We start from the raw sequence: 22364 nt of genomic DNA, 5'->3' as shown, positions 1-22364 counted from the left end.
ATCAAGCAGTAGCAGTACTGAACGAGATACCAGGCGGGAGAGGGGACATAGTTTGTCAAGGTCTCGGAACATGGGTAAGACTATGAATGCTACTAGGTGTAGAAGCCCACATGAACGTGAGATTTTGGTGGCCTCCAATAAGTTTGATGAAGTTATCAAAGACGCCAAACAGCAAGAACTGCATAGTTGGAGTGAATTTGGGGTATACACAGAAGTACCAGATCGGGGACAAAGAGCTCTATCCCACAGATGGATATGCACGGAAAAGGTTCTTCCAGATGGAACTTATGAGGCCAAGGCCATGCTTGTGGCAAGGGGATTTGAAGAAAACTTAGAAGATCAGGATTAAGGGTAGATTCACCGACGGAGGCAAAGGTTATTTTAAAGACCTCCTTGGCTCTATTAGCCACAAAGGCATGGGAATGCAAATCTATAGATATAAAAGCTGCCTTTTTGCAGGGGCATCAGCTGCAGAGAGACATTTTTCTCCGTCCTCCTAAAGAAGCAGCTAACACAGAAGGGGTACTCTGGAAGTTGAACAAATGTGTATATGGATTAATTTATGCATCTAGAGTCTGGTAGTTTTTGATGAGGTCAGTTTTGTTAAAGTTAGGCTGTTGCCAGTTGAAAGCAGATCCGACAATGTTTTACTGGCACTATAAAGGAAATCTTTCTGGCACCTTTATAATGCATGTCGATGATTTTTTTGTGGGGGGGGGGACTCGTGATTTTGAAGCTATTGTAATCTCTGGTTTGAGGAAAGAATTCAGGGTTCAAAGTCAGGCTTCTGGTGCATTTAAATATGTTGAACTGGAAATCGGACAGACTAAGTTAGGGGCAACTTTACGTCAGCAATCTTATTTAGAGAGCATCAGCCCAATAGCAATTAGTCGTGGTCGGGTTTAACAAAAAGACGCAGTGGTTTGAAAGTTGGAAAAAAAGCAAGTTTAATTGGGCACTGAATTGGTTAGGTAGACAGACTAGACCAGACATTAGTTTTGATGTCTTAAAGTTGAATACAAAAATGAATGATCCCAAAGTGGAAGACATAATGAGAGCAAATAAAGCATTGGTCAAACTAAAAATGCAAGAGCATGTTTTGAGGTTCCCGGTTTTAGGTGACCTTAGGCACTTGAAACTCATAATTTATAGTGATGCATCCTATGCAAATTTATATGATGGGGTTTCAAGTGCAGGAATTTTCATAATTTTCCTTTGTTGCCCTCTTGTGTGGGTAAAAAAGAAAATAAGGAGAGTGGTCAAAAGCACTTTGGCTGCTGAGATGACAAGCCTTGTAGAGGCGGTGGATATGGCCTTTGATTTATCTCAGATATTGACAGATATTTTGGGATTAGGGGATTTGGGAAACATACCCATTGAGTGTCACATTGACAGTAAACCCCTGTGGGAAAATGTGCACTCTACAAAAAGTGTCAATGAGAAAAGGTTAAGGATAGGCATCGCAAGTTTGAAGCAGATACAGAGATACATAGAAGATCGGGGCAGGAGGAGGCCTTTAGGCCCTTCGAGCCTGCTCTGCGATTCATCGCGATCATGGCTGATCATCCAACTCAATAGCCTAATCCTGCTTTCTCCCCAGAGCCTTTGATCCCATTCTCCCCGAGTACTATATCCAGCCGCCTCTTGAATATATTCAAAGTTTTAGCATCAACTACTTCCTGTGGGAATGAACTCCACAGGATCACCAATCTTTGGGTGAAGAAATGTCTCCTTATCTCTGTCTGAAATAGTTTACCCAGAATCCTCAGGCTGTGACCCCTGGATCTGGACACACCCATCATTGGCAACATCTTCCCTGCATCTACCATGTCTAGTCCTGTTAGAATTTTATAAGTCTCGATGAGATCCCCCCTCATTCTTCTGAACTCCAGCGAGAACAATCCCAACCTGGTCAATCTCTCCTCATATGACAGTCCCGCCATCCCTGGAATCAGTCTGGTAAACCTTCGCTGCACTCCCTCGAGAGCAAGAACATCTTTCCTCAGAGAAGGAGACCAAAGCTGCACACAATACTCCAGGTGTGGCCTCACCAAGGCCCTGTACAATTGCAGCAACACATCCCCGCTTCTATACTCAAAACCTCTCGCAATGAAGGCCAACATACCCTTCGCCTTCTTTACTGCCTGCTGCACCTGCATGCTTACCTTCAGCGAATGGTGCACAAGGACACCCAGGTCCCGCTGCACACTCCCCTCTCCCAATTTACAAACATTCGGGTAGTAATCTGTCTTCCTGTTTTTGTTCCAAAATGAATAACCTCACACTTATCCAAATTATACTGCATCTGCCATTGGTTTGCCCACTCGCCCAACCTGTCCAGATCTTGCTGTAGGATCCCTGCATCCTCGCCACAATTTACCCTCCCAATTAATTTAGTATCATCTGCCAACTTTGAGATGTTACATTTTGTTCCCTCATCCAAATCATTAATATATATTGTGAATCGCTGGGGTCCCAGCATCGATTCCTGTGGTACCCCACTGGTTACTGCCTGCCAATTTGAAAAGGACCCATTAATCCCTAGTTGTACGGTTACTGGAGGTAATTTATCGGAGTTGCTGGGGGTAATTTATAGGGGTTACTGGCGGTTAATTTATAGGAATTACTGGGGTAATTTATGGGAGTTACTGGGGTAATTTATAGGGGTTCCTGGGGGTTAATATTTTGGAGTTACTAGGGTAATGTATAGGAGTTACTGGGGGTAATTTATAGGAGTTACTGGGGTAATTTATAGGAGTTACTGGGGGTAATTTATAGGAGTTACTGGAGGTAATTTATAGGGGTTACTAGGCGTAATTTATAGGAGTTACTGGGGGTAATTTATAGTAGTTACTGGGGGTAATTTATAGGAGTTATTGGGGTAATTTATAGGAGTTACTGGGGGTAATTTATAGGAGTTACTGGGGGTAATTTATAGGAGATACTGGGGGTAATTATAGGAGTTACTGGGGGTAATTTACATGGGTTACGAGGGGTAATTTACAGGGGTTACTGGGGGCAATTTATAGGAGTTATTGGGGTAATTTACAGGAGTTACTGGGGGTAATTTATAAGAGTTACTGGGGGTAATTTATAGGAGATACTGGGGGTAATTATAGGAGTTACTGGGGGTAATTTATCGGAGTTATTGGGATAATTTACAGGAGTTACTGGGGTAATTTATAGGGGTTACTGGGGTAATTTATAGGAGTTATTGGGGTAATTTACAGGAGTTACTGGGGGTAATGTATAGGAGTTACTGGGGGTAATTATAGGAGTTACTGGGGGTAATTTATAGGAGTTATTGGGATAATTTACAGGAGTTACTGGGGTAATTTATAGGGGTTACTGGGGTAATTTCTAGGAGTTATTGGGGTAATTTACAGGAGTTACTGGGGGTAATTTATAGGAGTTACTGGGGGTAATTTATAGGAGTTACTGGGGGTAATTTATAGGAATTACTGGGTGTAATTTATAGGAGTTACTGGGGGTAATGTATAGGCGTTACTGAGGTAATTTAGAGGGTTTGCTGGGGGTAATTTACAGGGGTTACCCGGGTTAATTTATAGGGTTTGCTGGGGGTAATTTACAGGGGCTACTCAGGGTAACTACCCCGTTGTTCCTGCTCTGTGAGGCACCGACTCCAGGAGCAGTTATGCTCAGTATTTCCCGGGAGACCCTGTTCAGAGATCCAGCTGAGAAAAATTGAGCTCCTGTTCAAGGTAAGTGAAAAAGGTAAAGTCGCCATAATCCCGGATGGCCATAGACTGCTTTCCCCTTTGAGGGAGAGAGTTGACTGTTGGTGATTTAACCTGAGAGTCACCACACCTCAGGAGAGGGTCAAGGTTGAGAAGGCGGGGCCTTCATGGATAATCTCAGCCGGTACGGGAATTGAACCCACGCTGTTGGCATCTCTCCACATCACAGACCAGCAGCGAGGGAAGTAAGTGTGAGAGGACTGGCAATCCGATGATCAGTGATCGTCATTCCTCGGAAGATTGGGTCCATTGAAATAGAAGTCTGTCGCTCATAACCGCTGTCTTCAATAATTGGGAGTCTTTAAAGGGTTAAGCTAATCTGATTGGACATATTCTGGGAGATGTCATCACATGGTCTCCTAATCTGAACTGCCCCTTCCCCAGACTCCTGCCATTGGTCACTCAACATGAGCATCATCTCGGAGCTCCCCAAGGATTCTCACTGTGTCCGACTTTTGACTTTTGAAAAGCTGGTCACCTGAATGAATGACCCAATTTAACTGGACACCTGCTGTTACTTAGAAATCCTGGGAATCTCCCACTATCAGAATACAAAGCAGCAAGTTAAAACAGATGTACAATTTTGGTTTGTAACTGGAAAAGAGCAAATACATCAGACAGCAGTGTCAGTAATTGGGAGCCTCTATATTTGTCATGGGCAGGTTATTGCCACGTTTCTTGTGGGCAGTGCTCCATCTTTGATGCGGGCAGTGCTCCATGTTTGTTGTGGGCTGTGCTCCATGTTTATTGTGGGCAGGGCTCCATGTTTATTGTGGACAGTGCTCCATGTTTATTGTGGGCAGGGGTCCATGTTTATTGTGGGCAGTGCTCCATGTTTATTGTGGGCAGGGCTCCATGTTTATTGGGGGCAGTGCTCCATGTTTATTGTGGACAGTGCTCCATGTTTATTGTGGGCAGGGCTCCATGTTTATTGTGGGCAGTGCTCCATGTTTATTGTGGGCAGTGCTCCATGTTTCTTGTGGGCAGGGCTCCATGTTTATTGTGGGCAGTGCTCCATGTTTATTGTGGGCTGTGCTCCATGTTTATTGTGGGCAGTGCTCCATGTTCATTGTGGGCAGTGCTCCATGTTTATTGTGGGCAGTGCTCCATGTTTATTGTGGGCAGTGCTCCATGTTTATTGTGGGCAGTGCTCCATGTTTGTTGTGGACAGTGCTCCATGTTTATTGTGGGCAGTGCTCCATGTTTATTGTGGGCAGAGCCCCATGTTTATTGTGGGCTGTGCTCCATGTTTATTGTGGGCAGTGCTCCATGTTCATTGTGGGCAGTGCTCCATGTTTGTTGTGGACAGTGCTCCATGTTTATTGTGGGCAGTGCTCCATGTTTATTGTGGGCAGTGCTCCATGTTTATTGTGGGCAGTTCTCCATGTTTATTGTGGGCAGTGCTCCATGTTTATTGTGGGCAGTGCTCCATGTTTATTGTGGGCAGTTCTCCATGTTTATTGTGGACAGTGCTCCATGTTTATTGTGGGCAGTTCTCCATGTTTATTGTGGGCAGTGCTCCATGTTTGTTGTGGACAGTGCTCCATGTTTATTGTGGGCAGTGTTCCATGTTTATTGTGGGCAGTGCTCCATGTTTATTGTGGGCAGTTCTCCATGTTTATTGTGGACAGTGCTCCATGTTTATTGTGGGCAGTTCTCCATGTTTATTGTGGGCAGTGCTCCATGTTTATTGTGGGCAGTTCTCCATGTTTATTGTGGGCTGGGCTCCATGTTTGTTGTGGACAGTGCTCCATGTTTATTGTGGGCAGTGCTCCATGTCGGTTGAAGGTCCTGTGCGGTAAGTAGGTCCTGTTCAAACTTGTCTTATACAACCGACGTTATACACCAGATACATTGATGACATTTTTTTCCATTGGACCCACGGCGAAGAATCACTGAAACGACTACACGATGACATTAATAAGTTCCATCCAACCATCAGACTTACCATGGACTACTCTCCAAAATCAGTTGCATTCTTGGACACACTCGTCTCCGTCAAGGACGGTCACCTCAGCACTTCGCTTTACCGCAAACCCACGGATAACCTCATGATGCTCCACTTCTCCAGCTTCCATCCTAAACACATTAAAGAAGCCATCCCCTATGGACAAGCGCTCCGTATACACAGGATCTGCTCAGACGAGGAGGAGCGTAACAGACATCTACAGACGTTGAAAGATGCCCTCGTACGAACGGGATATGGCCATCGACTCATCGATCGACAGTTCCAACGCACCACAGCGAAAAACCGGACCGACCTCCTCAGAAGACAAACATGGGACACAACCGACAGAATACCCTTCGTCGTCCAGTACTTCCCCAGAGCGGAGAAACTACATCATCTTATTCACAGCCTTCAACACGTCATTGATGACGATGAACATCTTGCCAAGGTCATCCCCACACCCCCACTACTTGCCTTCAAACAACCGCGCAACCTCAAACGAACCATTGTTTGCAGCAAACTACCCAGTCTTCAGAACAGTGACCACGACACCACACAACCCTGCCATGGCAATCTCTGCAAGACGTGCCAGATCATCGACATGGATACCACTATTACACGTGAGAACACCACCCACCAGGTACGCGGTACATACTCGTGCGACTCGGCCAATGTTGTCTACCTCATACGCTGCAGGAAAGGATGTCCCGAAGCGTGGTACATTGGCGAGACCATGCAGATGCTGCGACAACGAATGAACGGCCATCGCGCTACAATCACCAGGCAGGAATGTTCCCTTCCAGTCGGGGAACACTTCAGCAGTTACGGGCATTCAGCCTCTGATCTCTGGGTAAGCGTTCTCCAAGGCAGTCTTCAGGACGTGCGACAACGCAGAATCGCCGAGCAGAAACTCATAGCCAAGTTCCACACACATGAGTGCGGCCTCAACCGGGACCTGGGATTCATGTCGCATTACATTCATCCCCCACCACCTGGCCTGCGAAATCCTACCAACTGTCCTGGCTTGATGCAATTCACACCTCTTTAACCTGGGGTTACCCCACCTCTGGATCTGTAAAGATTTAATCACCTGCTAATGGTCGCATTCCTAGCATTGTTTGGCATCTTTGAATTTGTCTATATATGTGTTTCTGGAACATACCTCTTCATTCACCTGAGGAAGGAGCAGCGCTCTGAAAGCTAGTGACATCGAAACAAACCTGTTGGACTTTAACCTGGTGTTGTAAGACTTCTTACTGTGCTCACCCCAGTCCAACGCCGGCATCTCCACATCATTAACAATACAATTAAGTTAATGTGAAAAGCCAATAGTCGCACATTCCGGCACCTGTGAGGTACGCAGAGGGAGAATTCAGAATGTCAAAATTACCTAACAGCACGTCTTTCAGGACTTCTGGGAGGAAACCGGAGCAGCCGGTGGAAACCCACGCAGACACGGGGAAAACGTGTGGACTCCGCTGTTATGGGCGAGGCCTCTCTCTATTTCTCTTTCTTTTTCCTCTCTCTCACTCCCGTATTCCAGCCGCTTTAATTCTTTCTGATGTTCCATTTGTTTATTTTGCAACTGATGTTTTGCCATTTCCAATGAGTCAAACTCGATCTCAGTCAACTTTAAATGCTGAACCACCACCCTAATTTCCTCATCTTTTCACATTTTGTCAGGTAATGTTAACTGCAATGTTCTTGCCAAATCTAACAGTCTGCTTTTCTCATGTTCCTGGAGTGTCACCTCAAACATCCCACCTCCATGCTGCCATTGGTCAGACATGTCCACTCTCGGGGTGCCCACCTTTCCAAACCAATTGGAAAGTGAACAGACTCTTTGTCATCTGATTGGGTGTTTTTTCAGAAACAGCTTTTCCCTCCCACCCCCAGTTTCTCTCCAATGAACAAATGCGTTGAAATAAAATCGGAGAAGACCATGTTGCTGCAGTGACCTTATCCCCTCAGTTATGTGAAATGAGTTCCCTGAGGATTCATCTTTACTTCCTGAAAACTCCAGGACAATTCTTCAGAGTTGGGAACCCAATCTGAGGCTTGTTTGAAATCATTAAGCCCCTGACTGAGTTTCAGTCTCTCCGTGAAAAACTTACATCTGAAATGATATCTCTTGTTTGTCACCCACTCAGATGCTGTCAAGTTCACGATGACTGTTATGGAGAAGCTGGAATGATGGAATGTCCCGTATACTTGTGGTACCCTTCAACTTGTGAAAATGGAATTCCCAAGTGCGGTAAGTTAACACCAAACAAAACCGATGTTGACCTCGGGAAGTTGCTCTGACCCCCTGACCTCTCCCTTCCCTCAATAGTTCAACATCAGTAAAGTACAACAACAACTTATATTTATGTGGTGCCTTCAGAGTAATGAAACATCCAAAGTGACTGACCAAAAGCTTTTGTTAAAGATGTTTTAAGGAATGTCTCAATAGAGGCGGAAAGGTGGAGGGAGGGAATTTCGGAGCTTGGGGCCCAGACACCTGAAGACACGGCCACCAATGGTGAACCGATTAAAATTGGGAATGCTCAAGAGACCAGGCCCGGAACTTTCCGTTTGGGAGACTAAGGGCCGGATTCTCCGTCGCATCGGGAAATCCGCTACCAGCGGCGGGCAGCGGCGAATCCAGCGCGGGCAGAAAACGGGATCGCCGACGGGCACCAGCGGGAGAATGTGAATGGGTCATTAAGATTTATTTGCCCCATATTCTCCGAATCGTCGGGATTCTCCGGTCCTCTGGGCCGGGAATCACGGGGGCAGGAATTAGTGCAGGTCTTGACCAGCGTGGCCCTGATGTGGTGGGCCTCACAGTGGGCCAAGGGGGTCACTCTTTACGGGAGTTACCCCCAAAGTCCAATGGAGGGTCACCCTCCCCACCCCCCACAATGCAAGACCTGCCCACCCCACCCCCACCAGACACCCCTCACCAGAGGCCCCCTAATGAAAGAGACCCCCACCAGACACCCCTCACCAGAGGCCCCCTAATGAAAGAGACCCGCACCAGACACCCCTCACCAGAGGCCCCCTAATGAAAGAGACCCCTGCTGCCTGTGTCCTTTAAACCCTCAGAAGGCCTATGGTCATCTGGGAGCCCCCCCAGGCCGCCCCCCCCCCCGGACACCCTCATACCTCAGCTGCATCATCAAGGGGATACAGACTGAGGAGCAGGATTAGGCCATTCGGCCCATCAAGTCTGCTCCGCCATTCAATCATGGCTGAGATGTTTCTCATCCCCATTCTCCTGCCTTCTCCCCAGAACACCTTGGTAATCCCCTTGTTAATCAATGGGCGTGGCCAAGATAAATCCGATGCCCACCAGGTGTTGGCACTCCTCAGAAGCGCTGCCCCACTGCAGAGGGCAGATGATCAGCCGAGCTCACCCCAACCAGAGGATTCCTGCACCGTGGCCTTTGGAGGCCTCCCTGGTTCTCTGTCCATCTCAGGGCAGAGGCCTCACAGCGTAGGTCCCGAAGGTCGCTCGGTGTGGGTCGCGAAGGTTGGTCGGTGTGGGTCGCGAAGGTCGCTCGGTGTGGGTCGCGAAGGTTGGTCGGTGTGGGTCGCGAAGGTCGCTCGGTGTGGGTCGCGAAGGTCGCTCGGTGTGGGTCGCGAAGGTCGCTCGGTGTGGGTCGCGAAGGTCGCTCGGTGTGGGTCGCGAAGGTCGCTCGGTGTGGGTCCCGAAGGTCGCTCGGTGTGGGTCGTGAAGGTCGCTCGGTGTGGGTCGCGAAGGTCGCTCGGTGTGGGTCCCGAAGGTCGCTCGGTGTGGGTCGCGAAGGTTGGTCGGTGTGGGTCGCGAATCCTCTGCATTTCCGGGGTCTCGGTCGACGCCGGAAGGTTTGGCGCTGCGCCAACTGGCGGCGAGGGGCCAGCGCGAGTTGACGAATGTGCAGAACCGCCTGCGTGGTTCCGCGCCTGCGCAGACTGGCCGGTGTGTTCCTGCACAGGCGCAGGGAGGTTCCTCTCCGCGCCGACAATGCCGAGCCCTACAGGGGCAGGCACGGACGGAAGGAGCGCCCCCACGGCACAGGCCCACCCGCAGATGGGTGGGACCCGATCACTGGCCAGGCCACCTTGAGGGACCCCCCGGGCCGGATCCTCCTGCACCCCCCCCACCTCAAGGACTCACCTAGCCAGCCTCCAAGCCGGGTCCCACCGTGATGGACCATGTCCATTTCACACCGGCGGGACAGGCCAGGAAATGACGGCCGCTCGGCCCATCAGGGCCCGGAGAATTGCCGGGGGGGCCGCTGCCAATGGCCCCCGACTCGCGGGCCGTAAACCCAGCCGCCACCCGAAAACCGGCGCCGGAGAATACGACAGCCGGCGTCGGAGCGGCGGGGCGGGATTCACGCCGCCCCCGGGGATTCTCCGATCCTGCGGGCGGTCTGAGAATCTGCCCAAGATTTCAAATCTCACAAATTCACATTTGCTCCACAACAAACAAGTAAACCAGCTGTCAAGAAAGATGACATACAGAATCAGCTCCACAAACACAGGAAAAGGTCCAGGTCAGACAACAAAGATGTAACACAGAATCGCGACCACAAGCAGAGAAAGAAAAAGCATAAATCAGACAACAAAGAGATTCGACCATTCAAATACCTCATTGATGACTTCTTGGTTACTTAAACACAGGAACACTGGTGACGTTCACAAAGAAATAACAACACCAACATCACCACTTCAACAACAGAAGACGAAAGCAACTCGACCGAACAAACTCATAAAGTTTGGACTCACAATTTTTTTTTATTAACACTGGACTCATAAATATTAATTGACTTTGTATAATCGCCAAGATCATCACAACTTGCACATAACATCATTTGTCGGCCTATTTCACGCAAGCAACAAAAAAACTTAGGAGACTGAATGTATCAACATTTGACGGACTAACTCGTTGATTTTATGTCATGCATTTGCAAACTGCATCCATTATGTTTTGTTCAATTTTCTTTACAACATACAGAAAATATGTAACAAGAAAAAAAGGGGGATGTGGTACCTCTATGTGTGCATGTACACAAGGGGTTAATGTGTCATCAGTAGCACCACATGATCACTAGAGGGCCGGACCAACAGGGGTATAAAAGGCAGCCACATTGTCTCTCTCTCTCTCTCTTGGGTGCACTGTGATCAAAGCAACAGCAGACTAGTTCCAGTGGAGTTACGTACAGTTACTATAGTTAGATCTTGTTAACCTTATCACTAGTATCAAATTTAAAGTAAAGAACTCATGTAAATATTGTTGCAGTTACTCAATAAACCTTTTGTTACCACTGGAAGAGGTTGAATCTTCTTCATCAGGATTCAGAATACCTCATCACTAACCAAGGATTGAGAAGCACATGTTACCTACCACACTGGGAACAAAACAGTGCTCTTTCTAAGGGCCGGTGCAGACTCGATGGGTCGAATAGCCTCCTTCTGCACTGTAAATTCTATAGAAATTCTATGAAATTTATTACTAATCCACCTCCCACCATTTTGTTTAAAGTCTGCTCCACAGCCCTGGTCATGTGATTTGCCAGGACCCAGCTCCCAGCGCCGTGCAAGTGAAACCCACCCCAACGGGACAGCTCTCTCTGTCCTCAGTACTGATGCCAGTGCCCCATGAATGGTGACCCATTGCTCCCACACCAATCTCTGAGCCACGCACTCAACTCCCTGATCTTATTTACCCAATGTCAATTTGTCTGTGGCTCACAGATTCTTACCTTTGTGGTTCTGTTTTTTAATTGTGTCCCGAGCTGCTCATCCTCCCTGATCAGAATCTCTTTCTTAGTCCTATCTGTGTGGTTGGTACCCACCGATACAACAACAACTGAATTCTTCCCCCAGGAGTTATTAACCCTGGCACCGGGCTGGCAACACGGCCCTCGGGTCTCACACTCTCTCGATGCTGAGAACACTGTCTATCCTCTAACAACACTGTCCCCTGCTACAATCCCATCCCTTTACCTTCCTCCCACTTGTCTGTGTCCCTGTCCCCAGGTGCGGTGGTCAGTCTGCTCATCCTCCCTGCAGCCCTCGCTCTCGTCCACACAGGCTGCAAAAACCTCCAATCTCTCGGACAAGTGCAAGGGCTGAGTGTCTTCCATTACTCCCCCCTGGATCCTCACGTGGAGTCATACCGTCTGTCCCTGATCACGGACCCAATGAAGCAGCTGAGCGAAGGGGTGTGACACAGTGTCCAGGGAGCATTCTCTCTCCCTGATGTCATTGCCCTGTCTGAAGCTCCGGGTCCAGCTCATTCACTCTGAGTCGAGCTGTGGACACTTACTGAAGATGTGGTTGCTGTGGATCACACATCACCTGTGTGGTGATATGCATCACTGTAAATACACAAGGGATTAATGTAGGTACACTGCAACTAGGTAAACACTAGAGGGAGCACCAGAGACATCATGACACACAGACATTCAACCAATAGGTCAGTAAGATAGGACACGACCAATTGGGCAGTCAAGGCACACCCCAGAGTTTACGCTACCACAAGGGGGCTACCCATATAAAAGGACAGGGCACACATGCTCTTTCTCTTTCCATAGGCGACACTCAGAGAGACAGGGGCAGATCAGGAAGCATCACACCCCCCGCATGGATTAGAGCAGACTGGTTAGTTAGATTGAGTTAATATTGCAAGATCAGTCAAACTCAAGTAGGAGAATTGTTAACTGTTCAATCAATGTGTTAAACCTCTCTCCAAGTCTGAACCTTCCTTTGTCAGAGTTTACATCAAGGAAGCAGCTTAAGCTACACGAAGAAGCAGAACACAACAACTTGCCTCGCAGTGAATTTTCTTTAACGAATTTGGTTTCAATTTGGAAATATTGCTCAGTGAGATTTCACAATTCCCCAGATTCGAGGTGGGGAACATTTGTGGCGATATCGAGGTTTGAGATAGTTTGCTGCTTCTCGCTGTGGTGGGACTCTCATTATGTCACCCATAGAAATCACCCTGTTAGGGACCCCCCCCCCCCACAATGTTAGGGACCCCCAATACATTAAAGGAACGCAGCCCACATCACTGACAGCATTAGGGAATTTCACAATATTGGGGAATCCTGACAACACCAAGGACAGAATCCAAAGCCGATGATTCCAGGCCACCCCTTCCTCACCCACGTTAACGACTCTCCACAGCTTTGGACTCTGTTTTGTTCTGCTCTTGTCGTAGCATAAGCTGGTTCCTTAATGTGCACTCTGACAAAGGAAGGTTCAGACTTGGAGATAGCTTTAACATGTTTATTAAACTATTAACAATTCTCCTACTTGGATTCGACTCTACTGTTCATCCTTCTGTAGCTACTCAGACTGACGAACCAGTCTGCTACAATCCACGTGGTGGGAGTGATGTTCAATCAATCCTGTGTCTGTACTCACTGAGAGTCTCCACTGGAAAGAGGAAGATCATGTGTGCTGTGTCTTTATATATGGGCTGGTGTAATGCCCTCCTGTGGTCGTGTCACCTCTATGTGTATCGTGAATGCCCATTGGACGTGTCCTAGTTTACTGACCTATTCGTTGACTGTCTGTGTGTCATGTCTCTGGTGCTCCCTCTAGTGTCTAGCTAGGTGTAGTGTATGTACATTAACCCTTTGTGTACTTACAGTGATGTATATCACCACATTCCCACTTTTTTTGTGTTACATATTTTCTGTACAGTGTTAAACAAAATTTAACAAAATAGGTAGATAAGAACATAAGAACATAAGAACTAGGAGCAGGAGTCGGCCATCTGGCCCCTCGAGCCTGCTCCGCCATTCAATGAGAACATGGCTGATCTTTGTGGACTCAGCTCCACTTTCCGGCCCGTACACCATATCCCCGAATCCCTTTATTCTTCAGAAAGGTATCTATCTTTTTCTTAAAAACGTATGCTATGTCAAGTTATGATGACTGTGATGACTGTACAATAGTATACAAGACCAAATAATAGTTGTGATGACTTTGAGGATAAGACAATGCAAAATAAAAGTTGAGTCCAAAGTTCATTAATTATTATGGTCTGGTATAGAAGTGTCAATGGTGACGTTGTCATTCCCTTGTGAATGCCGTCAGTGTCCTGGTGTTTGGTCATCAGGAGGTGTCCAATTGTTCAAATCACCTCATTGATTGATTTGGAGTCTGTTGTTTTTTTTTCCGATGCTTGTGGTGGCAATTCTTGATGGCATCTGTCCTGAATGCCAGGTTGCCAGTTGGTAGGGCAGCAAATGTGAACTGGTAAGATGCATCGTCCTGCCACGGTCTGTCATTGTACTGAGCTGAGCAGTAACAGTGTTCCTCATGGGCAGAGTCGTACCAGTCGTAGTGCCATTGTTGTTTGTGTCGTGCTTGTTGTCGACGTTGTTGCCTCTGGTGCGCTTCTTGTTGATGTCTTTGATGTTGTTGTTGTGTTGGTTGGTTTTCTTGTCGTGTTTGCTGCGCTCAAGGACCACACTCTGTGTGTAATACGAGTCCTTCACACAGTTACTCGTGTTAGCGTGCTTTGTGGCATCAGCTGTCTCATAGAACATAGAACGATACAGCGCAGTACAGGCCCTTCGGCCCACGACGTTGCACCGAAACAAAGGCCATCTAACCTACACTATGCCATTATCATCCATATGCTTATCCAATAAACTTTTAAATGCCCTCAATGTTGGCGAGTTCACTACTGTAGCAGGTAGGGCATTCCACGGCCTCACCACTCTTTGCGTAAAGAACCTACCTCTGACCTCCGTCCTATATCTATTACCCCTCAGTTTAAAGCTATGTCCCCTCGTGCCAGCCATTTCCATCCACGGGAGAAGGCTCTCACTGTCCACCCTATCTAACCCCCTGATCATTTTGTATGCCTCTATTAAGTCTCCACTTAACCTTCTTCTCTCCAACGAAAACAACCTCAAGTCCATCAGCCTTTCCTCATAAGATTTTCCTTCCATACCAGGCAACATCCTGGTAAATCTCCTCTGCACGCGCTCGAAAGCCTCCACGTCCTTCCTACAATGCGGTGACCAGAACTGTACGCAATACTCCAAATGCGGCCGTACCAGACTTTTGTACGGCTGCAACATGACCTCATGACTCCGGAACTCAATCCCTCTACCAATAAAGGCCAACACTCCATAGGCCTTCTTCACAACCCTATCAACCTGGGTGGCAACTGTCAGGGATCTATGTACATGGACAACTAGATCCCTCTGCTCATCCACACTTCCAAGAACTTTACCATTAGCCAAATATTCCGCATTCCTGTTATTCCTTCCATAGAGAATCACCTCACACTTCTCTACATTAAACTCCATTTGCCACCTCTCAGCCCAGCTCTGCAGCTTTTCTATGTCCCTCTGTAACCTGCTACTTCCTTCCACACTATCGACAACACCACCGACTTTAGTATCGTCTGCAAATTTACTCACCCACCCTTCTGCGCCCTCCTCTAGGTCATTGATAAAAATGACAAACAGCAACGGCCCCAGAACAGATTCTTGTGGTACGCCACTTGTAACTGAACTCCATTCTGAACATTTCCCATCAACCACCACCCTCTGTCTTCTTTCAGCTAGCCAATTTCTGATCCACATCTCTAAATCACCCTCAATCCCCAGCCTCCGTATTTTCTGCAATACCCTACCATGGGGAACCTTATCAAATGCTTTACTGAAATCCATATACACCACATCAACTGCTCTACCCTCGTCTACCTGTTCAGTCACCTTCTCAAAGAACTCGATAAGGTTTGTGAGGCATGACCTACCCTTCACAAAGCCATGCTGACTATCCCTGATCATATTATTCCTATCTAGATGATTATAAATCTTGTCTCTTATAATCCCCTCCAAGACTTTACCCACTACAGACGTGAGGCTCACCGGTCTATAGTTGCCGGGGTTGTCTCTACTCCCCTTTTTGAACAAAGGGACCACATTTGCTATCCTCCAGTCCTCTGGCACTATTCCTGTAGCCAATGATGACATAAAAATCAAAGCCAAAGGCCCAGCAATCTCTTCCCTGGCCTCCCAGAGAATCCTAGGATAAATCCCATCAGGCCCCGGGGACTTATCTATTTTCAGCCTGTCCAGAATTGCCAACACCTCTTCCCTACGTACCTCAATGCCATCTATTCTATTAGCCTAGGTCTCAGCATTCTCCTCCACAACATTATCTTTTTCCTGAGTGAATACTGACAAAAAATATTCATTTAGTATCTCGCCTATCTCTTCAGACTCCACACACAACTTCCCATCCCTATCCTTGACTGGCCCTACTCTTACCCTAGTCATTCGCTTATGCCTGACATACCTCTCGAAAACTTTTGGGTTTTCCTTGATCCTACCTGCCAAATACTTCTCATGTCCCCTCCTTGCTCATCTTAGCTCTCTCTTTAGATCCTTCCTCGCTACCTTGTAACTATCCATCGTCCCAACTGAAACTTCACACCTCAACTTCACATAGGCCTCCTTCTTCCTCTTAACAAGAGATTCCACTTCTTTGGTAAACCACGGTTCCCTCGCTCTACGCCTTCCTCCCTGCCTGACCGGTACGTACTTATCAAGAACACGCAGTAGCTGTTCCTTGAACAAGCTCCACTTATCCAGTGTGCCCAACACTTGCAGCCTACTTCTCCAACCTATCCCTCGCAAGTCACGTCTAATGGCATCATAATTGTCCTTTCCCCAGCTATAACTCTTGCCCTGCGGTGTATACTTATCCCTTTCCATCACTAACGTAAACGTCACCGAATTGTGGTCACTGTCCCCAAAGTGCTCTCCTACCTCCCAATCCAACACCTGGCCTGGTTCATGACCCAAAACCAAATCCAACGTGGCCTTGCCTCTTGTTGGCCTGTCAACATATTGTTTCAGGAAACCCGCCTGCACACATTGTGCAAAAAACGACCCATCTAATGTACTCGAACTATATCTTTTCCAGTCAATATTTGGAAAGTTAAAGTCTCCCATAATAACTACCCTGTTACTTTACCTCTTATCCAGGATCATCCTCGCCATCCTTTCCTCTACATCCCTACAACTATTTGGAGGCCTATAGAAAACTCCCAACAGGGTGACCTCACCTTTCATGTTTCTAACCTCAGCCCATACTACCTCGGAAGATGAGTCCCCCTCTAGCATCCTCTCCGCCACCGTAATACTGCTCTTGACTAGCAGCGCCACACCTCCCCCTCTTTTGCCTCCTTCTCTGAGCTTACTAAAACACCTAAACCCCGGAACCTGCAACATCCATTCCTGTCCCTGCTCTATCCATGTCTCCGAAATGGCCACAACATCGAAGTCCCAGGTACCAACCCATGCTGCCAGTTCCCCTACCTTATTTCGTATACTCCTGGCATTGAAGTAGACACACTTCAAACCACCTACCTGAACACTGGGCCCCTCCTGCGACGTCAAATCTGTGCTCCTGACCTCTATACTCTCATTCTCCCGTACCCTAAAACTACAATCCAGGTTCCCATGCCCCTGCTGCATTAGTTTAAACCCCCCCAAAGAGCACTAACAAATCTCCCCCCCCAGGATATTTGTGCCCCTCAGGTTCAGATGTAGACCATCCTGTCTGTAGAGGTCCCACCTTCCCCAGAAAGAGCCCCAGTTATCCAGAAATCTGAATCTCTCCCGCCTGCACCATCCCTGTAGCCACATGTTTAATTGCTCTCTCTCCCTATTCCTCATCTCATTATCACGTGGCACGGGCAACAACCCAGAGATAACAACTCTGTTTGTTCTAGTTCTGAGCTTCCATCCTAGCTCCCTGAAAGCCTGCCTGATATCCTTGTCCCCTTTCCTACCTATGTCGTTAGTGCCAATGTGGACCACGACTTGGGGCTGCTCCCCCTCCCCCTTAAGGACCCGGAAAACACGATCCGAGACAGCACGTACCCTTGCACCTGGGAGGCAGCATACCAAACGTGAGTCTCTCACGCTCCCACAAAATCTCCTATCTGTGCCCCTGACTATAGAGTCCCCAATTACTAATGCTCTGCTCCTCTCCCCCCTTCCCTTCTGAGCAACAGGGACAGACTCCGTGCCAGAGGCCCGTACCCCATGGCTTACCCCTGGTAAGTCCCCCCCCCCCCCCCCACAAGTATCCAAAGCGGTATACTTGTTACTCAGGGGAACGACCGCAGGGGATCCCTGCACTGACTGTTTCTTCCCAGTCCCTCTTACAGTTACCCACCTATCTCCAATCTTGGGTGTAACTTATACCCTGAAGCTGCTATCTATGACCCCCTCTGCCTCCCGAATGATCCGAAGTCCTTCCAACTCCAGCTCCAGTTCCCTAACTCGGTCTTGGAGGAGCTGGAGATGGCAGCACTTCCTGCAGGTAAAATCAGCAGGGACACTAACGGCATCCCTCACCTCAAACATCCTGCAGGAGGAACATTGCACTCCCTTCCCTGCCATCCCTCTAACTTCCAACCAAGATCAGGCTAACAAATAAATTTTAAAATAAAATAATAATAATATAATATGGTACTTACCTCACACCAATGGGTTTTATTATTAGATGTGATGTGGAGATGTGGGCGTTGGACTGGGGTGAGCACAGTACGAAGACTTACAACACCAGGTTAAAGTCCAACAGGTTTGTTTCGATGTCACTAGCTTTCGGAGCGCTGCTCCTTCCTCAGGTGAATCCCTTCCTCATGGATTCGCCTGAGGAAGGAGCAGCGCTCCGAAAGCTAGTGACATCGAAACAAACCTGTTGGATTTTAACCTGGTGTTGTAAGACTTTGTACTATTTTATTATTAGGTTAGAGGAGGAGGGCGGGTGGGAGACACTACACGTGTAGTGTCTCGGGTTTCCTCTCCACCAGAATTTATTGGTGAGGGGAGGGGGGGAAACCTTCCCAGAAGTCCGCGGGTCGAACTTCCGGTTCCCGCCTTAAAAATTTAAAAAAAATAAATAAATAATACAACAGCAAAGAGGAACAGAAATGGGACCAGGTAAGTGTTTCAAACCTAAATACTCACCCACCGGCAGCCCCTGCACTCCGCTCCCGCCGAAACTCCAAGTGCTGCTCTTGCAAGGTAAGTTATTTTAAACCTAAATACTCACCTACCGGCAGCCCCTGCACGCCGCTTCCCAGAAGTCCGCGGGTCGAACTTCCGGTTCCCGCCTTAAAAAATAAATTAAAAAAAAAAAACAACAGGAACAGCTCTCGTTGAGCGTGCCGTCACTGCGTTCGCGGCACTCCCCGTCTGGAATCATGTCCGGCTTACTTGTATCAGCTTTGGTTTGTCGATGCTCCCCGTCTGGAGTCTGGGCTGTTTCACCTGAGTCAGTTTTGGCTTCTCGATGCTCCCCGTCCGGAGTCTGGGCTGTTTCACCTGAGTCAGTTTTGGCTTCTTGATGCTCCCCGTCCGGAGTCATTTCAGGTTCACTTGCATCTTCTGAGGTCTCTTGATGCTCCCCGTCCGGAGTCAAAACAGTCAGGAATGCATTTGCTTGTGGAGAGGCTCGAGCGAATGAGGTTTGACGTAACGTGGTGTCACCGGAGTCACCAGTAGCCTCACTGTGATTGTCGAGTGCCTCTGTAAATTCGAGCTGAGGTCTGTCACGTTGCACATCTTGCATGGGAAGTCGCACATACAGTGGGTAGAGCCTGAGTGTGTTCTTGTCGTTCACTTGAGCTGGGTAGACTGTCAGAGTCTTCTTCTTGGTCACTGGAGCGTGGTAGAATGTCAGAGTCTTCTTCTTGGTCACTGGAGTGTGGTAGACTGTCAGAGTCTGCTTGCTGTACACTTGAGCATAGCAGACTTGCATCGTCTGCTGCTGGTTGTTCAGAGGAGGTTGCTAGACCCTCATGGTCTTGCGCATGCAAGGACTGCGCTCTGGAGTCTTGAGTTGCCTCTATCGTGGAGGCTGTCCACGAGCTTGCTGTGGAGGCTTGTGTCACTGGAGACACTTTCTGTGTGGAGACGTACAGTTGTCTCGTTGTGGAGTCTTTCATCGCTTTCTGTGTGGAGGCTGGGACCCTTTGTGGTGCGTGGACCACTCTCTGTGTGGAGGCTGGGGCCCTTTGTGGTGCGTGGACCACTCTCTGTGTGGAGGCTGGGACCCTTCGCAGTGCGTGGACCACTCTCTGTGTGGAGGCTGGGGCCCTTTGTGGTGTGTGGACCACTCTCTGTGTGGAGTCGGGGACCCTTTGTGGTGTGTGGACCACTCTCTGTGTGGAGTCGGGGACCCTTTGCGGGGCGTGGACCACTCTCTGTGTGGCAGCAGGCCGCTCTCTGTGGGCATGTACTATAATTAATCTAGGACAAAGGTTCGGCACAATATCGTGGGCCAAAGGGCCTGTTCTGTGCTGTATTTTCTATGTTCTATGTTCTATGTTCTATGTACCGCTCTCTGTCTCTTGGTGTCAGGCCGCAGCATAATCCTGCTCTCACGAGTCGGGATGTCATATGTGCTGGACTGAAGATCCTCAAATCCGAAGAACACATTCGCTTCTGTGTCGGATTCTTCACTGTAGAACACATCTCGTTGCGGTTTGGATTTGGTACTGGGGTCGCCATCGCCAATGATGAATTCATCATCTGAGTCGCAGTTTTCTAGGACCATATCATCCCATTTTGTGCCGGAGCTGGCATTGGGCTCGCGATGTCCAAAGAAGAGTTCAAGGTCTGAGTCATAGTCTTCAAGGACTGTATCATGTCTTTGGGCGGTGCTACCTGCTTGCTGCAGGGTTCTGCGGAGATTACTTTCAGTTACTGGTCGAATTTCAGGCATTGTGTTGTCGTTCCAGGTGAAAGAATCTTGTTTTGAGGCTTTAAACATTTTTTTTCTTGTTTTGGGACATTTCTCCTTTAAGTGGGTGTGGTCCGGGGCCTCTGATGTCACGAAGCATGTGACGTAATGCGTAGGAAGCGATTGCGCATGCGCAGATCGCTGTTCCTTTACTTTGCGAATTTCTCTCAACTGCTCATGTGCAGTACCTTTTCCAAGATGGCCGCCGATCCAAATTGTCGTTCGTTGCTCCGGGACCTCGTGGTGAGTATTGGCGCCTCTCTGACCGTTTTCTGTTGGTTTGTTTGTGGTTTCCTCGCAGTATTGTTCGAATTTGTCCAGGACTGCCTGGAAGTCTCTCTTTGCTTGTCCCCTGGTGGACTTGAAGGTTTTAACGATTTGTTCTGCATTTGCACCGCGATTGTGAGCAGAAGCTCTGTCTTTTCAGCATCGGCCACGTCTTGTAGGTCGGCTGCTACCAGGAAGATCTCAAACCTTTGCCTGAATGCTCGCCAGTTTGCACTGAGATTGCACCTGAGGCGCTGTGGAACCGGAATCTCGATCATCTTGCCTGGGTGTTGTTGCTGGCTGTCACTGTTTGCTGAGTTGTAACTATATGGATTTAAACAGTTACTCACTGGTACCATGTTTTATTCTGCTCTTGTTGTAGCAGAAGCTGCTTCCTTGATGTGCACTCTGACAAAGGAAGGTTCAGACATGGAGATAGCTTTAACACGTTTATTAAACTATTAACAGACCCCACCCACCCCCTCAGCACCAAAGCATTAGATTAAAAATTAATGACCATCCAGAACTTGAGGACGGCCATTCGCACATCAGAGACATTCTGAGACGTTAGCTGCCCCGTCGTTCAGGAAACTTCAAGAACATTATTGGGCCCAACCATTGTGAATCACCCACAACATTAAGAACCTGGATCACTTTCCGTGTGGAGTTTGCACATTCTCCCCGTGTCTGGGTGGGTTTCGCCCCCACAACCCAAAGGATGTGCCGGATTGGTGGATTGGCCACAGTAAATTGCCCCTTTATTGGAACAAAATAATAATTGGGGACTCTAAATTTATTGAAAAAATGTTTTTTAAATGGACCAAAAAACAATGAAGATTTTACAACATTGCAGAATCTCACATTCTTAACCCCACCCAGCACATCAGTGTGTCCATTAATGTGTGTATATCCCAGTGTGTGTTTCCATGTGTACATTACAGTGCATATTTTACACAATGTATATTTGGTTGTTCTCTCCTATTTTTCAGATGATTTCTCGGTGATGTCTGACTCCGCAGAGTGTCTTAAGAAGTTGTGTGACTGTGACATTGCAGGTGCCCTGTGCCTCAAGGAGAATAACGATAAATACAACCCAAAGTTTGTGGATTATGACCAAAGCCTGTGTAAGACCGTCCCATAGCTCCAGCTCGCAATGAAGCGATGGAGATGTGACCGAGAGTCACACTGACAAGAATCTCTCCAATAGAATATTCCGGGTGTGATTGATGGGATTTCTCTCTCGCCGTCTCCCTGATTTCTAATTGCTCACTGAGTCTCTCTCAGATCTCGCTTTTGTTGCTGTTTTACCTTTAATTCATTTCAAATGTACTTTACAATTCTGGTGAAATAAAATACACTGATTGAAGCATGCAATGCTGGGAGTGGGAGTGTTTATTCATTATTGATACAGGGGGCGTGTCCAATTAGTTTCTGCACAGACATTCTGACCTTTCACAGACAGTATGGGATCCTGCTGTTCTCTTTGTACTTTGTGGTGCGACACTGCCACCTGCTGGTGTAACAGCAGCAGCAGCCGTCACGTCTCTGCTCTCTGGGGTCACAGTCTGAAACTGCCAAATTCATAGAGCCAAACACTGCAACACGTGGGGTAATTTCGACATTGT

General features: G+C 47.9%; 1 protein-coding gene across 1 annotated transcript in view; it reads left to right on the top strand.

The window, feature by feature from the left end:
* Window positions 1-22113, top strand: part of LOC140402556 (acidic phospholipase A2 E-like) — a 71003-nt gene extending 48890 nt beyond the window's left edge. Inside the window, exons 3-4 of the mRNA XM_072490406.1 lie at window positions 7857-7960; window positions 21729-22113. Coding sequence (XP_072346507.1) covers window positions 7857-7960; window positions 21729-21880 — 256 coding nt within the window. The 3' untranslated portion in view covers window positions 21881-22113. The remainder of the gene's footprint in view (window positions 1-7856; window positions 7961-21728) is intronic.
* The last annotated feature ends 251 nt before the right edge of the window (window positions 22114-22364 follow it).

Source organism: Scyliorhinus torazame, chromosome 25, assembly GCF_047496885.1.
Source record: "Scyliorhinus torazame isolate Kashiwa2021f chromosome 25, sScyTor2.1, whole genome shotgun sequence".
Lineage (NCBI taxonomy): Eukaryota > Metazoa > Chordata > Chondrichthyes > Carcharhiniformes > Scyliorhinidae > Scyliorhinus > Scyliorhinus torazame.
This window is presented reverse-complemented; position numbering and strand designations above follow the sequence as displayed.